The sequence below is a fragment of the Triturus cristatus genome, chromosome 3_2, assembly GCF_964204655.1.
Source record: "Triturus cristatus chromosome 3_2, aTriCri1.1, whole genome shotgun sequence".
NCBI lineage: Eukaryota > Metazoa > Chordata > Amphibia > Caudata > Salamandridae > Triturus > Triturus cristatus.
Genome location: NC_140584.1, coordinates 1,053,451,705 through 1,053,471,457, shown reverse-complemented (window position 1 = coordinate 1,053,471,457; position 19,753 = coordinate 1,053,451,705). Strand labels below are relative to the sequence as shown.

General features: G+C 44.0%; 1 protein-coding gene across 4 annotated transcripts in view; it reads left to right on the top strand.

The window, feature by feature from the left end:
- RABGEF1 (RAB guanine nucleotide exchange factor 1) overlaps window positions 1–19,447 on the top strand; it is a 324,189-nt gene extending 304,742 nt beyond the window's left edge. For all 4 annotated transcript variants that reach the window (XM_085649754.1, XM_085649756.1, XM_085649757.1 and 1 more), the window contains 2 exons: window positions 4,213–4,469; window positions 17,733–19,447. In XM_085649754.1, the coding sequence (XP_085505880.1) occupies window positions 4,213–4,469; window positions 17,733–18,131 (656 nt within the window). In that variant the 3' untranslated portion in view covers window positions 18,132–19,447. The remainder of the gene's footprint in view (window positions 1–4,212; window positions 4,470–17,732) is intronic.
- The last annotated feature ends 306 nt before the right edge of the window (window positions 19,448–19,753 follow it).

The window sequence follows — 19,753 nt, the reverse complement described above, 5'->3', positions numbered from 1 at the left end:
GCCCAGCCAGGATAGCCAATATACAAGCTCTTATTACAAAATTTCAAATCCAACACTCTCTTCCAGCAAGAGTGTTCATGCAACTCATAGGCATGATGGCGTCTTGCATCTTCATTGTGCCTTATGCAAGACTTCAAATGCGTCCCTTGCAAGAATGTCTAGCACGTCAGTGGAACCAGGCTCACTGACAACTCACAGATCTGGTGTTGGTGGACAGCCGCACACATCGCTCTCTACAATGGTGGAACATAACAAACTTGTCCAAAGGGCGGCCGTTCCTAGAGCCTCTTCCACAGATAGGACTGACAACAGACGCATCACTCACAGGATGGGGGGAGCTCATCTCCTCGGACACAGCACTCAGGGAAAATGGACCACTCAACAGAAAGTGCTCCATATCAATTACCTGGAACTGCTAGCAGTATTCCTAGCACCAAAATCATTCCAACTACATGTACAGAACAAAGCTGTCCTCATCCGGACGGACAACATGACAGCCATGTATTACATACAAAAACAAGGAGGCACACATTCTATGCAGCTGTCCCAGCTCGCACAGAACATTTGGAGATGGGCCATTCCTCAGAACATATACCTACTTGCAGAACACCTTCCAGGGGTTCACAATCAAATTGCCGATCTCTTAAGTCGACAAACACAACAGATCCACGAATGGGAACTATATCCCCAAGTACTACTGCCCTTTTTCAAACAATGGGGCCAACTAGACATAGATCTGTTCGCCACACAGGAAAACGCAAAATGCCCAACCTTCGCCGCCAGGTATCCACACCCGGAGTCAAAGGGCAATGCGATATGGATGAACTGGTCAGGCAGATTTGCGTACGCTTTTCCACCTCTCCCACTCATTCCACTAGTGGTATGCAAGCTCAGGCAGCAGTCTCTCAAACTGATCCTAGTAGCTCCCACATGGGCACGCCAGCGGTAGTTCACAACCCTACTGTAACTCTCTCTAGTTGCACACCAAAAACTGCATCTCTCCCCGTCCTTAATAACCCAGAACCATGGAGAGATCAGACACCCAGATCCAGGTCAACTGAATCTGGCGATCTGGCTCCTGAAGTCCTAGAGTTCAGTTAACCTTAACCTGCCACCAGACTGCATGAACATTATAAAAGAAGCCAGAAGACCTACCACTAGAGCCTGCTATGCTGCAAAATGGAAAAGATTTACCATTTAATGCTCTAACAATAATATACACCCACTGGATGCATCCATCCAGAACATCATTTGCTACTTACTACACTTGCAAAGATGTAATTTAGCATACTCATCCATACGTCTCCACCTAGCAGCATTAGCAGCCTACTTACAAAATCGACTACACTTGTCACTCTTAGAGTCCCTGCGATCAAAGCCTTCATGGAAGGACTTAAAAGAATTATTCCTCCCAGATTACCACCCTCTCCAGTGTGGAATCTAAACATTGTTCTTACTAGACTCATGGGACCCCCATTTGAACCTCTGCATAAATGCGAACTAAAGTTCCTCACATGGAAAGTAACTTTCCTTATCGCTATCACATCCCTCAGAAGGGTAAGTGAAATCCAGGCTTTAACCATACAAGAACCATTCTTACAATTGCACCGTAACAAAGTGGTTCTTAGGACAAATCCGAAATTCCTTCCAAAAGTCATATCTCCTTTTCATCTTAACCAATCAGTAGAGTTACCAGTGTTCTTCCCAAACCCAGACTCGGTAGCTGAAAGAGCTTTTCATACCTTAGATGTTAAAAGAGCCCTTCTTTACTACATTGACAGAACCAAATCATTCCGCAAAACAAAATAATTGTAGCTTTCTCTCCACCACATAAGGGCAACCCCATTTCCAAATCTGGGATAGCTAGGTAGATAGTTAAATGTATCCAAATATGCTACCACAAAGCTAAACGCATACTAACAGTTCTCCCTAGAGCGCATTCCACACGCAAAATAGGGGCTTCCATAGCATTCTTGGGGAACATTCCCTTAGACATTTGTAAAGCAGCCACATGGTCTACAACACACACCATCACTAAACACTATTGTGTTGATGTGCAAGCAAAGCAACAAGCTTCTGTGGGCCAAGCTGTCCTTAAAACATTATTTCAAACTGCTGCAACAGATATAGGTGACCACCGCTAGGGGAGATACTGCTATATAGTCTATCCCAGTGTGTGATCTGCAGCTCATATGCCTCGAACGGAATATGCTACTTACCAGTATGCATCTGTTCTTGGCATGTAGAGCTGCAGATCCACACATGCCCACCCACCTCCCCGGGGCCTGTATCGGTTCCAGCATTGTCTTGCTTAGACATCACACATGGACATCTCTCTCTCTTCTACAAACTCCATCATTTCCCATCATGGCGAAAAACAATCTAACGATGGAGTTGATGCTCATGCGCACTATCGTCAAAGGGAGGAGTCACCTATCTCGTGACCACAAAGGCTTCTTCCAAGACAACAACAACGTGCAAGCATCCAAGCCCAACACCAGATGGCGATCTACTATCCTAGTTAACTTATTTGAGTGAAAGATTACATTATTTCTATCAATATTAATCCCCTCATCTTATTTGTGTTTCTGATGATATTACTAGGCATTTCTTCCTGTAGCTTGCCTAGCACAGGTTTTAGTATCTACTGTTAGTCATATGGGCCATTGCAGCAGATCAATCTTGACAACTAGCTGCCTCAACTACATTTTCCTCATTAGAGTATGGCGCCTTGTTAGCGCTATCTCAGTATTAACCAAGTAAGCTCAGCCAACCTTCCTCTGAGAAATGTGGTGTCATGTGGTTAGGTAAGACTTGGGAAGAAGTACTGCTATTTTACATGCCCACATTTCTTAAATTTGCCTTCTTTTCTACATGATGACTTTTGACACACATTTGCTTGCGTGACAGTGCAAGATTAGTTTGTCTAAAACCACGTTGCTTACAATTCCATTTCGAATGTACACTGTCACAACAGCTTGAACATTTACAAGGCCTAAACGCACATTGTGCAAAGGCTGTTGTTTGTTATTCGTCCATGAGGTGACATGGCTATATCAAGCTTGGCTGAAGCCTCGACACAGAAGCATGGATACTGTTATTATAACTACACACCCGTTTCTATGTTCAAATCAGAGGAGTACTCTCCTGTCGAGTTCGCGATCATCGGTGTCTCAGCCCAGCTGATACCCGTTTACCCTTTGCGAGAAGGGGTGTTCCAACTTGTGACCAAGACAGGGACCTGCATACACTTACATTCAGGTAATGGCAGTTAGATCATCCCGTAGGGGATTCTTGTCAGAACACCCGTCCTAAACAACTAGGTTAGGAAGCGCATAGTAGGAGTACACCATACCAAGTACTTGTATGCCAGCATACATACTGTGTTTTAGCACAATGGTGGAATAGTGTATCCTTTTCACTGTTCTTATACTGTTAATCACTTTTATATGCTTCTGTATATTAATCGTTGCAGCGCATATCTTTTATACAAGAATCACAATGGTTCAATAAATAATGAAATTCCCTTTTGTGTATTTCTTGTTTACCTTTCTGAGCATGCACGAGTGACTAAGAGAAAATGTTCTAGATCTGTTACCACGATTCCTTCAGGAGTCAGGTTTGTCATGTTCTGAGGTTGCCCAAATCATTTGTTACCTCGCTAGGTTTAGGGGTACAATGGTGGCACTGTGAGCTAGCATGTCTATAGGACAACATATCCTGAGGCGGTGCATAGAATCAGTGTGGCACCATCCCAACATTTATGTTGTCCAACAAACGAACAGTTCCTACTGAGAAAGTGGAAACCGAACAAAAGTGGAGCATGTTGTTTCAAACCTTTTGATTTGAAAGTTCTATCTTCTTAGAAATCATTTTATCAAGAAAGGTGAGTCTGCCATAGGGCCCATAGCGTAAGGGTGAAAAGCTGAGTTGGAAGGTAAAGTGTCGGAAGACTAAAAGGTCCATGTGGGAGGTGACAGCAAAAGTTGCTTGTAGACTTTTAGAAAATGAAGCTCCTAGTCTGCTGTCAAATGCCCTGTGATCTCAAATCGGCAGTCACTCAATACAATATTGATAAAATCCTACTTATAAGTTGCATTTGTGATAGATGTTTGACTATTCAGTACCACTTCAATGGATTTAGAGAGAGCGTCTAGGGATCTTTTAAATAAGGGCTTTTCATTAAGTAATTCCTGTGAATTTTGTTTTTAGATATAATTGAAATGGATTCAAAGCGTGTCCCTCGTGACAAGTTAGCATGCATCACCAGGTGCAGCAAGCAGATCTTCAATGCTATAAAGGTGACCAAAAATGAACCCGCCTCCGCAGATGACTTCTTACCAACTCTCATCTACATTGTTTTGAAGGGCAACCCACCCCGTCTCCAATCCAACATTCAGTATATAACCCGTTTCTGTAACCCTAATAGATTAATGACTGGGGAAGATGGTTATTATTTTACTAATCTGGTAAGTTAATGATCAGTTTTACTGGTAATGTTTAATTGTGTGTTACCCATGTAACCAACTGCTGTGGGGTGGTGGGGAATGGGAAGTATATTGGCAGTCTACCTGTTCCAGTTGCACATGGCAACCTAAAATTATGACTGACCTACATAGCTTTCTCAACCGGCCTCCTCATTGTACTGATCAGCCTATGAAAGCTCACAATAAATACTTCATGACAACGTGTGAATACCTCTTGGACTCTTGCATTGTATGTCCTGTAAAATTTCCTTGACATCTTTGCAAAATGTCTCACCAAACGTTTTAAGAGATCTTCAGGTCTTGAGGTGTGCCAATATGCTTGTATTAAAATAGAAACCATAAACAGTCCACCTATTGTGGATTTTGAGTTTTTTTTTTTTATAGCAGATTGGCTTCAACATGAGTGAAAAAATAAATTTTTGAGGACTTGATCTACAAACCATCCCTGTAGGTTCCAGGCTGATCACTTTGTAAGTTCTTGTCATTAAAGACCCTGCTATGCTATTCATTGTAAAAATCTGAAATTGACCACTGTATATTTAAATATGTTGTAGTGATGGACTCAGACGATTTTTATTTTTATAAAATAGAATTACTAACTTGTGATGTGGAGGTTACTCTTCATATATCCGGAATGCTACCAGTGGCCATGTTGTCCTGACCAGTAAGACCAAAACTGTGCGTTATTTCACATTCAAGCAGCAAAAACTGTGAAATGACTGGTAAAATTGTCCTGTGGAAATACCACAACTAATCGTGCTGTAACAGTATGTTCAAGGCACATCTGATACACATGCTTTGCATACTCCTGCCATGTAGTATTGGGCCCGGATGATTGAAAATTGTTTTTCTTCGATGAAGTCTTTCCAGTCACGAGGTAAGGTGACTCCTCCTTTCGGTGATAGTGCGCATGGGCATTGACTACTGTGTGTGTTAGTTGGTTTTTTACGCCATTTGGTTCGGACGTGTATTGCTGCGCTCCGGTTCGAAAAGTGTTCTTAGGGTTCCCCTCGGTTCGCAATCCACTATATTCTCCATGGTATTGTTTCCGTATGCGTTTCCCTGTTCTCCGCATATTGATTCGATTGAAAAACTCAATTTTCGATAGAAAACCTTGTGGGCGTCTGTTGGGCCTTGCCGCGTCGGTTCAGCCGTCTGCCGATGGAACAAACTCCATTCCAATTCTGTGCTTGGTGCCGTGCCAAATATCCCCGCACAGACCTACATCAAGTTTCTAACTTATGCCTGTCTCCGGAGCACAAGGAGGAAGACTGCAGCGCATGTAAGTCCTTTCGGTCAAAGAAGACTCTACGTGATTGTCAGGCTCAACGATGAGAGATGCAGCGCCAAAGCATCCAATACACTCCGGATATCTTCGGGGAAGAATCTGATCAAGAAGAGATCGAATCGTCTGCCACAGAAGAAGAGGCCATCTCTGTTCCAGAGTCCAATTCCGAGCTCAAGATTGATTGATCAAGTCCAAAGATGTGCCTCTGGGATAGGGTGCCAATAGTACCAAAGACCCCTTGCCCCGTAAATCCTCTTTCAAAACTCATAAGGCTACAGCACCACCTCTGCCTTCTGGCCATGGTCGGCACCGAGACAATGTTTCCAACGCCCAGCACCTTGGCACCAAATCAAACCGTCTAGCCTTCCGGCTCGGGACCGAGTCAGCCAGAATTACCTTTTGGATCTGAAATCACGCTCAAAGACAAATCTGGTTCGTAGCCAAAACCCTCTGCTTCAAAACACAAACACGCTTCAGAGCCGAAACATTCCACTACCAAAGAAAAGTTGATTTCGATGCCAGAAAGGACCCAGTTCTCGAGCCTCCAGAACCTATTTTAGATGTTTTTAATGTCAAATTGTTCCCCAAACAGAATTTTTTTTCTATTAATCCTGATACTGGACATACTTTGTCTAAAACTCAAGCAAAACAAAAGCTTCCTTCAGAGGACACTGCTGATAACACTCCCTTAAAGAGAAAGAAGGACATAGATGCCAGACCTGTTTATCCTGCACCACACCCCTCTCCACCTCCACCATCTTCTCCATAGTTAATAATTGAAGATCCATTACACCTAACACCTCAGGGATCGCCACATACAGATCCAGATGTGGGGGATGAAATACTCACTTGCTTGCAGACCCATGGAATGATTACCCCATTGACCCTCCAGTACGCAATGATCCAGACCTCTATCTTGCAAAGCCATCACCGCCAGATGATAATATGGCTTATCAACAGCTCATTGCTAGAGCAGCAGAGTATCATGGAGTACCATTACATAAAGAAATTTAGAAGAGGACTTTTTATTTGAAACACTTGAGTCCACACATAGGTCAAGTCATACACTCCCTATGCTGGAAGGCATGATGAGGCATGCAGATGATATCTTTAAAGACCCTGTCAAAGCACATATTTTAACTCGAAGAGTAGATAAAAAATGTAAACCCTCACCATCCGATCCTGTGTTTAGTTAGGGACAATCTCTTTTTACTCCCTAATAGTGGCAGTGGCCAATGCTCGCAAACGAGCTAACTCTCAAACCTCTGGGGATGCACCTCCTCCAGACAGGATCCAAACTTATAGATGCCTCTGGGAAACAAGTAGTTGTTCAAGCTGCTAACTACTGGTGCCTCGCAAACACACAGGGCCTACTAGCTAGGTACGACAGGGCACACTGGGATGAAATGGAACAATTGCTCCAGTATCTCCCGGATGAACACAAGTCTAAGGCACAGCAGTTAGATGAGGACGGGAAACTCATCTCTAACTACTCAATCAGATGTGCTTTTGATGCAGCTGACACCGCAGCTAGGGAGATCAATACCAGCATTCTCCTTAGAAGGCATGCATGGCTTAGGATCTCGGGGTTTTAGCTTGAGGTTCAATAGTCCATTTTGAACATCCGCTTTGACAAGGAACATCCGTTTGATCCTGTAGTCGACCAATCCTTAGAAAAGATGAAAAAGGACACTGAAGTGGCAAAATCCATGGGAGCGCCCCAGTCACCATCCAAAAGAAGCTCCTTTTGCCTCTCATTTTACAGAGTAGGGCCCAAAACAGCATCCTCAGACCCAAATGTTTCTTCTTACAAAGGTAACAGCAAATCCTTTCCCTCTAGAGGTTTCTACAGTGGAGGATATAGAGGAAACAATTCTAAAGGTGGGAGTAAAGGTGCCACACCACGGAACACCCCTTCCCCTAATAAACAGTGACTTGCACACCCCCCCCCCCCACACCCTCCCCCCCCCCCCCAATCACTCAACACCTGTTTGGGAGAAACTGTTGAAGTCTTCCCCCATTTGACAATCTATAACAACGACAAATGGTTTCTCAACAATATCCAACATAGGTATTGCCTGGAGCGCACCTCCAATCCACCAAATCCATCGTCAGACCATTTGCAGTTATTCAAACAAAAGGTGCGATCTCTCTTACAAAAGGGAGCCATAGAACCAGTTCAGTTTCAGTACCAAAGTTTAGGGGTTTATTCTCTTCTTTTTCTAATTACCAAAAAGGACAGTTCTTTATGAGCAATGTTGGATCTCAGAGAGTTAAACCAGTACATACTATTAGAACATTTCTATATGGTAACGCTTCAGCAGGTTCTTCCTCTCCTACAGCAAGGCGATTTTTTTTTTTGTCCACACTGGACTTGAAAAACACATATTTTCACATTCTCATTCATCAAGCTCATCGCAAATATCTCAGATTTGTGATAGCAGGCAAACACTATCTGTTCAAAGTACTTCAATTTGGAGTAACTACTGCTCCCAGGGTATTTCCAAAATGCCTAGCAGTAGTAGCAGCTCCTCTCAGAAGACAACAAATTCATGTTTTCCTTACCTAGGCAACTGGGTCATCAAAGCCAGCACACACCAAAAGTATTTACAAAACACTCCACCAATTGGGTTTCACGGTCAACATTCAAAAGTATCACCTACAGTCTTCACAGATACAATCTTATCTAGGAGCCACTCTCAACACTCACATGGCTCTAGCCTTTCCCATTGCAGCCAGATTTCCAATATCCAAACTCAATTGCTGTAGTTCAAAACCTTGCCAGCCAAGACTTTCATGCGGCTACTGGGAATGATGGCGTCATGCATTGCAATAATAACTCATGCAAGACTGCGCATGCGTCCATTACATGAATGCTTAGCATGGCAGTGGAATCAGTTACAGGGTCAATTAATAGATCTAGTGTTGGTGGACAGCAGCACCCATCTCTCTCTGCAGTGGATTCCCACAAAATGTATTAAAAGGGCGGCCTTTCATTGACCTTATTCCACAAGTTTTGCTAACAGCAGACTCATCTCTCATAGGTTGGGGTGCACTTCTCCATCATTACTCAATTCAAGGTCTCTGGGACGACAAACACAAACGTCTCCACATCAACTATCTAGAGCCTCTAGCAGTCTTTCTAGCGCTGAAAGCTTTTCAGTCTCATCTCACAAGCAAAGTTTTCCTAGTCCGCACAGACAACATGACCGCAATGTACTAAGTACAAAAACAAGGGAGGGGGGCACACTCTCTCCAACCGTCACGCCTGTCTCAGACAATTTGGAAATGGACAATCCATCACAAGATTCACTTTCTGGCTGAACACCTCCTGGGAGTGAACAATCAAATTGCAGATCTCAGCAGAAGGAAACAGCAAATACACAAGTGGGAACTTCATCCCCAAGTTCTCCTTCCATACTTTCTACAATGGGGATACCCACAAATAGATCTCTTCAACACAGTAGACAACGCACAATGCCCAAACTTCACCTCCCGGTTCCCACACCATCTCTCCAAAGGCAAGGATGAATTGGTCAGGGATATTTGCCTATGCTTTTCCGTCCCTCCCACTTCTTCCGTTTTTGCTTCGGAAACTCAGGTAAACATCACTCACACTGATTTTGGTAGCTCCCACATGGTCTCGTCAGCCGTGGTACGCCACCCTCTTCGAGCTCTCAGTAGGTCCACATCAAAAGCTACATCTCACCTCCCGTCTCCTCACTCAGAACCATGAAGAAATCAAGCATGCAAATTCCAAGGAACTTAACTTAGCAATTTGGCTCCTGAAGTCAAAGTTTGTATATTTAAATTTGCCACCAGACTGTGTGACTATTCTGAAAGAAGCTAGAAACCTACTACAAGAGCTTGCTATGCAGCAAAATGGAAAATATTTGTTGTTTACTTTAATAACGACAAAAATCTACCTCTAGATGCTTCTCTTCAGAATATACCTTCTAAACCTACAGCAATATGGGCTAGCTTACACTTCCATTCGGTTGCATCTTGCAGCAGTAGCTACGCATTTGCAAAACCGACAGCATTTGTCTTTGTTGAAAGTTCCTGTCATCAAGCCTTTATGGTGGACTTAAATAGTGTTATACCACCAAGAATTTCACCAGCACCACTGTGGAATCTTAATGTATTACTCACAAGACTTATGGGTCCACCCTTTGAACCACTACACAAGTGTCCCTTACAGTTTCTCTCATGGAAAGTTATGTTTCTAATTGCAATCACTTCATTACGAAGAGTTGGTGAGCTACACGCACTAACCTTAGAAGAGCCCTTCTTTCAGCTCCATAAAGATAGGGTTCTTCTTTGCACCAATCCGAAATTCCTCCCCAAAGTGGTTTCCGCTTTCCATATTACCAATCAGTTGAGTTACCTATGTTCTTTCCTCATCCTGATTCAGTAGCAGAACGAGCTCCTCACACACGGAAAACAAAGCAGCTGTTTGTTTGATTTACACCACCTCACAAAGGAAATCCTATTTCTAAATCTGGCATTTCAAGATGGATTGTTAAATGTATTCAAACTTGCTACGCAAACACTAAAAAAAACTGTATCTATACCCCCTATAGCGCATTCCACCTGCAAAATAGGGGCATCTATGGCCTTTTTAGGTAACATTCCCATAGCGGATATTTGTTAAGCAGCAACATGGTCCACACCACACACATTTACCAAACACTATTGTGTGGACGTGCTAGCACGCCGACAAGCCAATGTAGGGCAGGCAGTGCTAAAAATGCGTTTCCAGACAACTGCAACATCTACTGGTTAGCCACCGCTTTGGGAAAATACTGCTATATAGTCCATGCAAAGCATGTGTATCTACAGCACACATGCCTCGAACGGATTATGTTACTTACCCAGTAAGCATCTGTTCTTGGCATGTAGATCTGTAGATTCACATGCACCCAACCTCCTCCCCGGGCACCTGTAGTTGTTGCAGTTCTCATTATTTACATTATCTACGCATGGACATCTCTTTACTACATTCACTCCATTCCCACCCTCTTGCGGGGAAAACAATCTAACAATGGATGCCCATGCACACTATCACCAAAAGGAGAAGTCACCTTAGCATGTGAATATACAGCTCTACATGTCAATAACAGATGCTTACTGGGTAAATAACATAATCCTTTCTCCAAGTGGTATTACTGTGAAGACAGAGGGTTCCCAAGTATTGTACTCCTGCAGTCAGAGTCCCACACTCAGCTATGATATCCTAGAATCTGCTAACCACCTTCATTTTAAACAGAATGTTCCTACCAGCGGCATACAAGCATTTTGTAACAGATTATACAAAAAAGGAAGTAAGTCAACCAGTTTAATCCCTTAACTGTCCTACTGATGTGCGTCTGGAGCACAGTCACTCGACTTTGTTATGTTATGTTATGTTAGGGGCATTTGTAGTGCGCACAGCTGCCCCAGCTAAGGGGCGTCCTGGCGCATGACAAGATAAACATAGCCGCACCTAACAAAACCACAAAGTGACAGACAGACAGCGCAGAAAAGATGGAATTAGAATAACACCGTCTTTAACGCTTTACGAAACGAAAGGAGATCATCCAGAAGGCGGATCTCCAACGGGATAGAATTCCACAGGATAGCTGCTTTTACTCGGAAAGACCGACCTCCCATACGGCTTAGCTTGAATCTCGGGACCACTGCAAGCGCTTGGCCCATGGATCTCAAGGGGCGAGAAGGTACATAGAAGGACAGGAGATTCAACAGGATCCGAGGTGCTGAGCCTTTCAAGATCTTAAAGGCCAGACATAAGATTTTAAAATCGATTCTAGTTTTCACCGGAAGCCAGTGTAAGGATCGGAGAGTACTAGAAACAGAGCAGGACCTGGGCAGGCCAACTATGGCTCTGGCAGCTGCGTTTTGTACGCGTTGGAGGCGATTAATTTCCGCCAGATTTGCCCCTACCAGAAGGGAGCTGGCATAGTCCAGGCGAGAGATTACAGTAGCCTGAACCATCAGCTGCCTCGTGGGGGGGTCAAAAAACTTCAGGACGGGTCTGAGGCCTCGAAGAACCCCGAAACAACACGCCGCAGTCTTCTTGGAATGCCCCACAAAACTGAAGTCGGGCTCCAGCCACACTCCTAAGTTTCGCAGCTCCGTAACTGGAGTAGGAACTGGCCCAAGCTCAGGTGGCCACCATCTGTCTCCCCAGAGCTCTCGCCCCTTCCCGACAACCATGACCTCAGTTTTCTTCGCGTTGAGCTGGAGACAGTTGACATTCATCCAGCTCGCCACCGCTCTCAGTCCACTCTGAAACCTGGGGGCATCGCACTCAGCGTCCCCGCTGATGGTGACGCCAACTGAGTGTCGTCAGCATAAGAGACCATCATCATGTCCCACTGCTTGACGACATCAGCCAGCGGCCTCACATAAAGATTGAAAAGCGTCGGACTCAGCGAGGACCCCTGCGGCACCCCCAGGCCCAGGGGATGGAATTTGGACTGATGAGGAGGTATGGCTACGCAGAAGGAACGGTTGTCAAGGAAGGAGCGGAACCACTGTAAGGCTACACCGCCAATACCCATCTCCTCCAAGCGACGTAAGAGGATGGGGTGTGAGACAGTATCGAAGGCGGCGCTTAGATCTAAAAGTATTAGCGCCGCCGTCTGTCCCGCATCCAGCATTCCACGTAGATGCTCAACCATTGCAAGAAGAGCTGTCTCCGTGCTATGCCCAGTACGAAACCCATGCTGGGTATCATCCAGGATGTTGGCATGGGTGAGGTGATCGGAGAGAGCCTGGTTGACATGGGCCTCCATAACTTTAGCCGGCCAGGGAAGTAAGGAAATGGGCCGGTAATTCTCCGTCCTTGAAGGATCCAAAGAGGGTTTCTTCAAAATAGGGGAAACCACTGCCCGCTTCCATTCCGCTGGGACCACGCCCGTCGCCAGCGAAGCGTTGATGAAAGATCGCAGTATAGGGCGGCCTACAAAGGACTGATCTCTAAAAAAGATGGGTTTTAGTGGATCCAAAGGTGAGCCAGACTTGATTTTTTGGGACACCCTATCGAAATCCTCTGGGGAAAGCAGAGGAAAGGACTCCATAGTGGGGCAACACGAGATCATCACCGGAGGTCCTACTGGTGGGCCCGCAGAAGAAAATGACCTGTAAATGGCTTGTACCTTCTCCAAAAAGAAGGATGCTAAAGCCTCACAGTGAGTGCAGGAGGCCAATACCGGGGAACAAATTCTTTTGCACATAAGATCTTTTAGGGCCTTGAATATTGATTTAGAGGGATTAGGGCTAGTATGAAACTCTTCCGAATAGAACGCCGCACGCGTTCTACAAATGGCACGATGGTAAACCTTGACAGAATTCAGATACAGCGTTTTTTTGGCTGCATAATAATGTCTCCGCCACTCTCTCTCAGCCCGCCTACAAGTGCCCTTTAACGCCCGAAGGGCGCTGTTGTACCAAGGGCTAGAGTCTCTAGAGCGGGACTTACTTGCCTTAAGGGGGATCAGAGAATCAAGTGCCCTAGTGATCCACTTACAAAACGAATCATAGCCCAATTCCACACTGACCAAGGGTCCCAGCGGGTCTGCGGCTAACACCTCATGGAAGTCCTCTAATCGGAGTTTGCTCCAGTGTCTTCTCAGAATAGGTCTAGAAAGAGGGATGGAGGGAGCATCGGGTAACAGAGCTCGAATGGCCACTAAATAGTGATCCGACCAACCCACTGGTGTTATGGCAGAGATGGTAGTTTCCAGAAGATTGGTGAAGAAGGGATCAAGTGTATGCCCTCCCACATGGGTGGGTAGAGCTACCTTTTGATCCAATTGGAGGGCCTCTAGGTCAGCTAAAATATTGTTAACAGCCGGTAAACTCCTGTTCTCAAAATGGAGATTCAAGTCTCCCAAAATAGAGAAGTTAGCACAGCCCATAGACAAAGTGCTGACCGCATCCGGGAAAGCTTCTCTAAATGCCACATCACTACCAGGGGGATGATAAACCACCATCCCCGAGATAGAAAACTGGGGGCTAATCGAAATGTTAAAAGAGGCGCTTTCACACCCAGCGATGTTTAAGGCCTTCCAACTGCAAGGAAAACTTGATTTAACGGCAAGGGCGATACCCCCTCCTCTAGATAACCGATTAAGGGTAAAAACAGAGTATTCAGGGGGAAAAGCTAAATTAATAATGGCTGAATCATGTTCCTGCAGCCACGTTTCCGTGATCGCAAATATGTCAGGAGATTTCTCCTGTATAAGATCACGAAAGGCAAAGTGGTGTTGAGCCAAAGACCTAACATTTAGGTTCAATAGACGAAGTGACGGTGTCAAACCTATGCCTCGAGAGGCTATAAAGGAAGTGCCTTTGCAGATACTAGCAGGGGAACCAAGGGCCCATCTATTACAAGGGCACCGATACGGACCGCAAAGCGGATGGATCGGTGCCTGGTCACACTTAGGGATAGAGTCTCCAATGGACCGTAACGACACACTAGAATAGGTCAACATACCGACACTGACAGCCCAGGAGCCCGAACGTACCCCTAGCGCCCTCGAAGTCCTCAGCGCAGACGGGCAGGACTCTGGCACGACTCCGGCTAAGCGACAGCGCCCCACTGCGCGATCCCGCTGTGCGGGAGGAGCGACTTTAAATAGGTATCCCGCGTGATTGTCCAGACGCGAGAACGCTCGTAATGGCGCCCGCCGAGGTGAAAACAGCACCGGCCCAACCAAAAATGGCGCCCAAAACTAAGCTATGGACCCCCCCGTGACCCGGACCCACCAAGCGGCGGTGCTTTAAGCAGATTTAAGTGCGGTAAGAGGGAGGGGGAACCACTGCCTAATCACAGCCTAAAACCAGGGGGAAAAAAAGTAAACAAAAGCAAATACAAAATAGGAAATTTAAAATCACGGCGATCAGAGCAGCGCAAATGCGACTATAATCGTACCTTGTCTGGTAGCCACAGTAATAGGACCGCCTTAAATAGGTATCCCGCGTGATTGTCCAGACGCGAGAACGCTCGTAATGGTGCCCGCCGGGGTGAAAACAGCACCAGCCCAACCAAAAATGGCGCCCAAAACTAAGCTATGGACCCCCCCATGACCCGGACCCACCAAACGGCGGTGCTTTAAGCAGATTTAAGTGCGGTAAGAGGGAGGGGGAACCACTGCCTAATCACAGCCTAAAACCAAGGGGAAAAAAAGTAAACAAAAGCAAATACAAAATAGGAAATTTAAAATCACGGCGATCAGAGCAGCGCAAATGCGACTATAATCGTAACTTGTCTCCAGCAAGGAGCCAGCTGCTGTTTGGATTTGGTCTAAGGATAAGGAAAAAATCCAAACAGTGACTGGGATGCAGACCCACACCGCTGTTCCCATGAGAGGAGCCAAGATGCTGCTCAGATTTTTTTCCTGAGAATAAGAGCGGGATTTTTTCATAACATCAAAAAAAAAATCCAAACGGGGCCCGTCTTCTTGCTGGCCCATTGAGACACACATCTGCATCCCAGCAAAAGAAAAAGTATGCTTTCTTAGCCTCCAGAAATAATCTAAACACTGACTGATTCCTCGCTGGAGCACAGACACACACTTGTGTGCTTCCCAGTGAAGAATCCAAGCTGTGTGTATTTTTAGTTATCCTCAGAATAAAGCAAAGCAGCGCCTGGCTTATTTCTGATGTTCAGACCCACACACATCTACTCTGCAGCATTAAGCCTTGAGGCTGCCCTCACAGACTTGGAAGGGTTTCATACTTCATCATTGAACTTCTCCTTGTTGGCCGGGCGTTGTAATGTCCAACAGGCCCTTAGAGGGGGGCTCTTTGTTGGAGGTCATCTGATTTGATAGCCGTAACGATGAGTGCAAGTGAGGATATCGTGAGTGGTTAAAAATGTCTAAGTGATATCGAAGACAGTTTAATAAGGCGGTCCATTTGACAAGTAAAAACAAATAAACACTGTCCTAAAGACTAATGACTGTGTCACATTATATATGTGAATATCTGGTCAACATGTTTCTTGCCAATGTGGCCCAACTCGATCTTAGGCAAGTAGTCCGGACCAAATTAGATGACACCTACCCTACACCTGATTGGGAATGAAGGTGTGTATTAAATAAATGTGCCCAATCTATATTGGTTGTCAACTATATCTGCTACGGTACATAACACCTGAAAACCGACCTGGAAGAGAAAAAGACAGCTCATCAAGGGTGTCACCACTGGCAGGACGCGTTGACACTTTCTTTAATACATATAGTATTTCTCAACTTGAGTTAAAAGTTTTTATTGTATGGTTTTACTTGTCAAGGAGACCACCTTATTAAACCGTCTAAGGTACCCCCATAAACATTTTAACCACTCAGTACACCACCCCACACTCACCATATCCTCACTTGCACTCATCATTATGGCATTAAAATCTGAAGACCTCCGACAAAGAGCCCCCTCAAGGGACCCGTTGGGCATTACAGCTTGGACCAACGAGGAGCAGCCCAATGATGAAACATGACGCCCTTTCGGGTGTGTGAGGGCATTCACTTTTGATCACTCAGATACCCCGATCCAGTTGACAAGCCCCGGCATACCTCTTCTCCACCCTAGTTTTCTTTCCCTGGAGGAACAGCATACTTCTGAGTTTAATCATTACATTTAAGAAGGTGGGTGCTGAACCTTAAAATTAGCTCATAGTCCCTCCATTTGTTATATATCCTAAGCAAACTCCACTAACAAGGCGATTTTGCCACCTTGGTCCTAACTGACAGGAACAGCCCAAATAAGTGACAATGTTATCATTAGAGTATCAATGTGTTCTTAACATTTTCACAATTTTGGCCTACTCACTCCTGTCCTGTGCAATAGGCCATCCACATTTGTGAGTTACCATTTTTATCGGCGAAAAGTGTATGAACATTGATGGATAGGACCTTTGTCATTTGCCCTGGAGTTTTCTGTCGGACAAAAAGGATGAATTGTGATTTTTCACCCTATATTTGACGTTTTCTGGAGGTTTTGGGAAATAAAACATGCTGGGATGCATGCATTCTGGTCACCTGTTTGTCTAGTTTTAAGAAATGTCAGGTTAGCAGTTTTCCCTGGGTCCAGGGCGACCCCGCACCCAAATGCTGCAGACACGTTCAAGTGCCGCAGACACTCCCCTGGAATCTCCCCCATCAAAAATATTCCCCACAGATTTAGGTACAGCCTGGGAAGAGTTATGTTCCTGCTCAACAGAGACTAGCAGGAATTACTATGTTTTGGTAAAAAAATATAAAAAATCTGGTGACTAACTTGTGTAATTAGAACTTGCGGGTTGCTAGTTAGAGTGAGTGAAGGAGGTCTGGCACCCAGCAATAGAAACCTTAGTCTGTATAGGTGTTGAATATGTATGCTTGAGGTACATTTCTATAGAGCTGAGAGGTGATATCTGGGACCAAAATACTGGTACACTAAGACCGGTATATCACTTTTCAATTTAATAGTCTGTCAACTCCTTACATTTCTATATTCAGTCATTGTAATTGTTGACCACCATTCTGTTAACTCATGCTTTGCTCCTAGATTTTGATGATCCACTTTGTAAGACCCCTCTCACCATAGGAACCACCTTACTAATTTCCTGAATACGATAATCTCCACCTAGATTTCACCCTGTGGTAAATTAATTGACACCTTATTTGTATCTGTCTTGGGTAACTACATTAAATGTAGACATGTTAGTGATACGCAAACACATAAGTAACAGGCCATATAAAGTACACAACTTGACCAGTATTACAATATTTACAAAGCTTGTAAATGCATTTCTTCTCTTCACATGTACTAGATTTTAAGCATTACAAGGAGTTCTTTTACGTATTCATTTTGTTAAGAAAAAGTGACAGTTTTGGCTTGTCAATGCTATACAAATTAATTTTTCTGTTAATTAAGAAAATACTAGAATCTAACAGAATGCCTTCTTTTTCTAGTGCTGTGCTATTGCCTTTATTGAAAAACTAGATGCTCAGTCGCTAAATTTGAGCGAAGAGGATTTTGACCGCTACATGTCTGGCCAGGCATCTCCAAAGAAGCAGGATTCTGAAAACTGGTCTTCCAATATGTGTTTGGGTGTCAAGCAGATGCACAAAAACCTGGACCTCCTCTCACAGTTAAACGAACGACAAGAAAGAATTGTCAGTGAAGCCAAGAAGCTTGAGAAGGACCTCATTGACTGGACTGATGGGATCAGTAAGGAGGTTCAGGATATAGTTGAGAAATATCCGCTGGATATCAAAGCTAAAAGTCAGCCGTTGGCAGCCATTGACTCTGAAAATGTGGAGAACGACAAGCTGCCCCCACCTTTACAGCCTCAAGTGTATGCAGGATAATGTTAAACGGGTTTGAATGATATTATCCTGCAAAGTGGACTCTTAATTATTTACATTCTGCTGTATTTAGTGTTTACAAACACAATGAATTTAATTTGCAAGGTTTTGAAAGGTACGATATACTTTTTAGTGTAATTAATCTTGTAAGATACATCCTATTTATTGAAATGGGGAGCAGTTAACTTTTTGCTTGCCGATGTTTTTGCTAATTTATACATTTCTATAACAAAGCACCGTAAGAGTTGTAAAACCTCATTGAACAGATAAGTTCTCTTCCATTCTTCTGAATTAATGTGCGCTGTACAGATTATGTTTTCAGTTAGACTGCATCTGAAAATAAGGGTACATGCTAATGGAAAACCAATTCTAGTGGAATGATGGTTTTCTCAGCAGACACAAGTCTTTTTTGATTGCCGGCTTGCAAGCAGCCTTCCCGGTACAGTGCACATTTGATTTTGCCATAAGAGTATTGAGGCTCCCACAAAGGTGAACCTGCATGCATGCTTAGTTGGCACTCCAGAGTAAACAACATCCTTCCTCCAATACCTATAACTGTGCATGCTGACCGTAAATCATAGCATTATTTATTTCCATAGCAAACACTCCAGTCTAGATGGCGTTTTCGGTTAGGGGACATTTCAAATTCAGTTGGTAACTTCAAGGTTTCCCATGTCCGTGCTGAAAGTGGTACCAAGTAAATTATAGCAGTGAATAGGTTATGTGACAGCCATTGGGTAGACACCCATACATGGACCCTTGGTACATTACATCTGGCACATTTGCACTGAATGCATGTGTTGACTTTACTGGCATCATCCTACATTGGCATGCATCAGATTCTCAAAGTGATATTCATAGGTTCATAAGGTTAAGGGGGGGAAATGAAGGTGTTAAATGTTGAGATGTAATTTTCAAATGCAAGACATGATACATTTAGGGTCCTTATCTGGAGTACTTAAGGAATTTAGGTCCTGATTTAGATTTTGGCATACAGGTTACACCACCACAAATGGGACAGATAATCCCTTCCACTGTATTACAAGTGCATTATATCCAATGGCATTTGCAATACAGCGAGCGGGGGTATCCGTCGGGGAGTAACCCATCTGCTGAATTCTAAATCAGGCCCTTAATGATAAAGCTGCCGTTGTTCCCTGGCAATGCTTCCATAGTTCAATGATGTTTGACTGTTAAGGTTTTCTTGGGTACTACTGTTTCAAATCATATCTTACGTTGCTCTTGCAATGGTAAATCATAAGTATATATGTACAATTGTAAATATGTTTTAAAACAAACTAAACATCTGTTTTAAATGTGTATGCATCATGCGTGTTTTTTATCATCAAAGAATTGGAATTATATAATTAGTGCATACACTTTCAAAAGTCACATCGGTGGGTGTCAGTGTGTAATCTAAATTTGTATGCAAATGTTTGTACTAGTGAGCCACGAGATATGAGTTTTTTTTAATAGGGGCTCTTCATTAATATCATAAACACTGAATATCTTCAACCCCAGGTGTGAAAATATTTACATAAGGTTTCAACAAGAAAAAATATCTCACATAAATTCTAAATAGCATCATTCCTTTCTTTAAAATAAAAAACAAACAGTGGAATTAA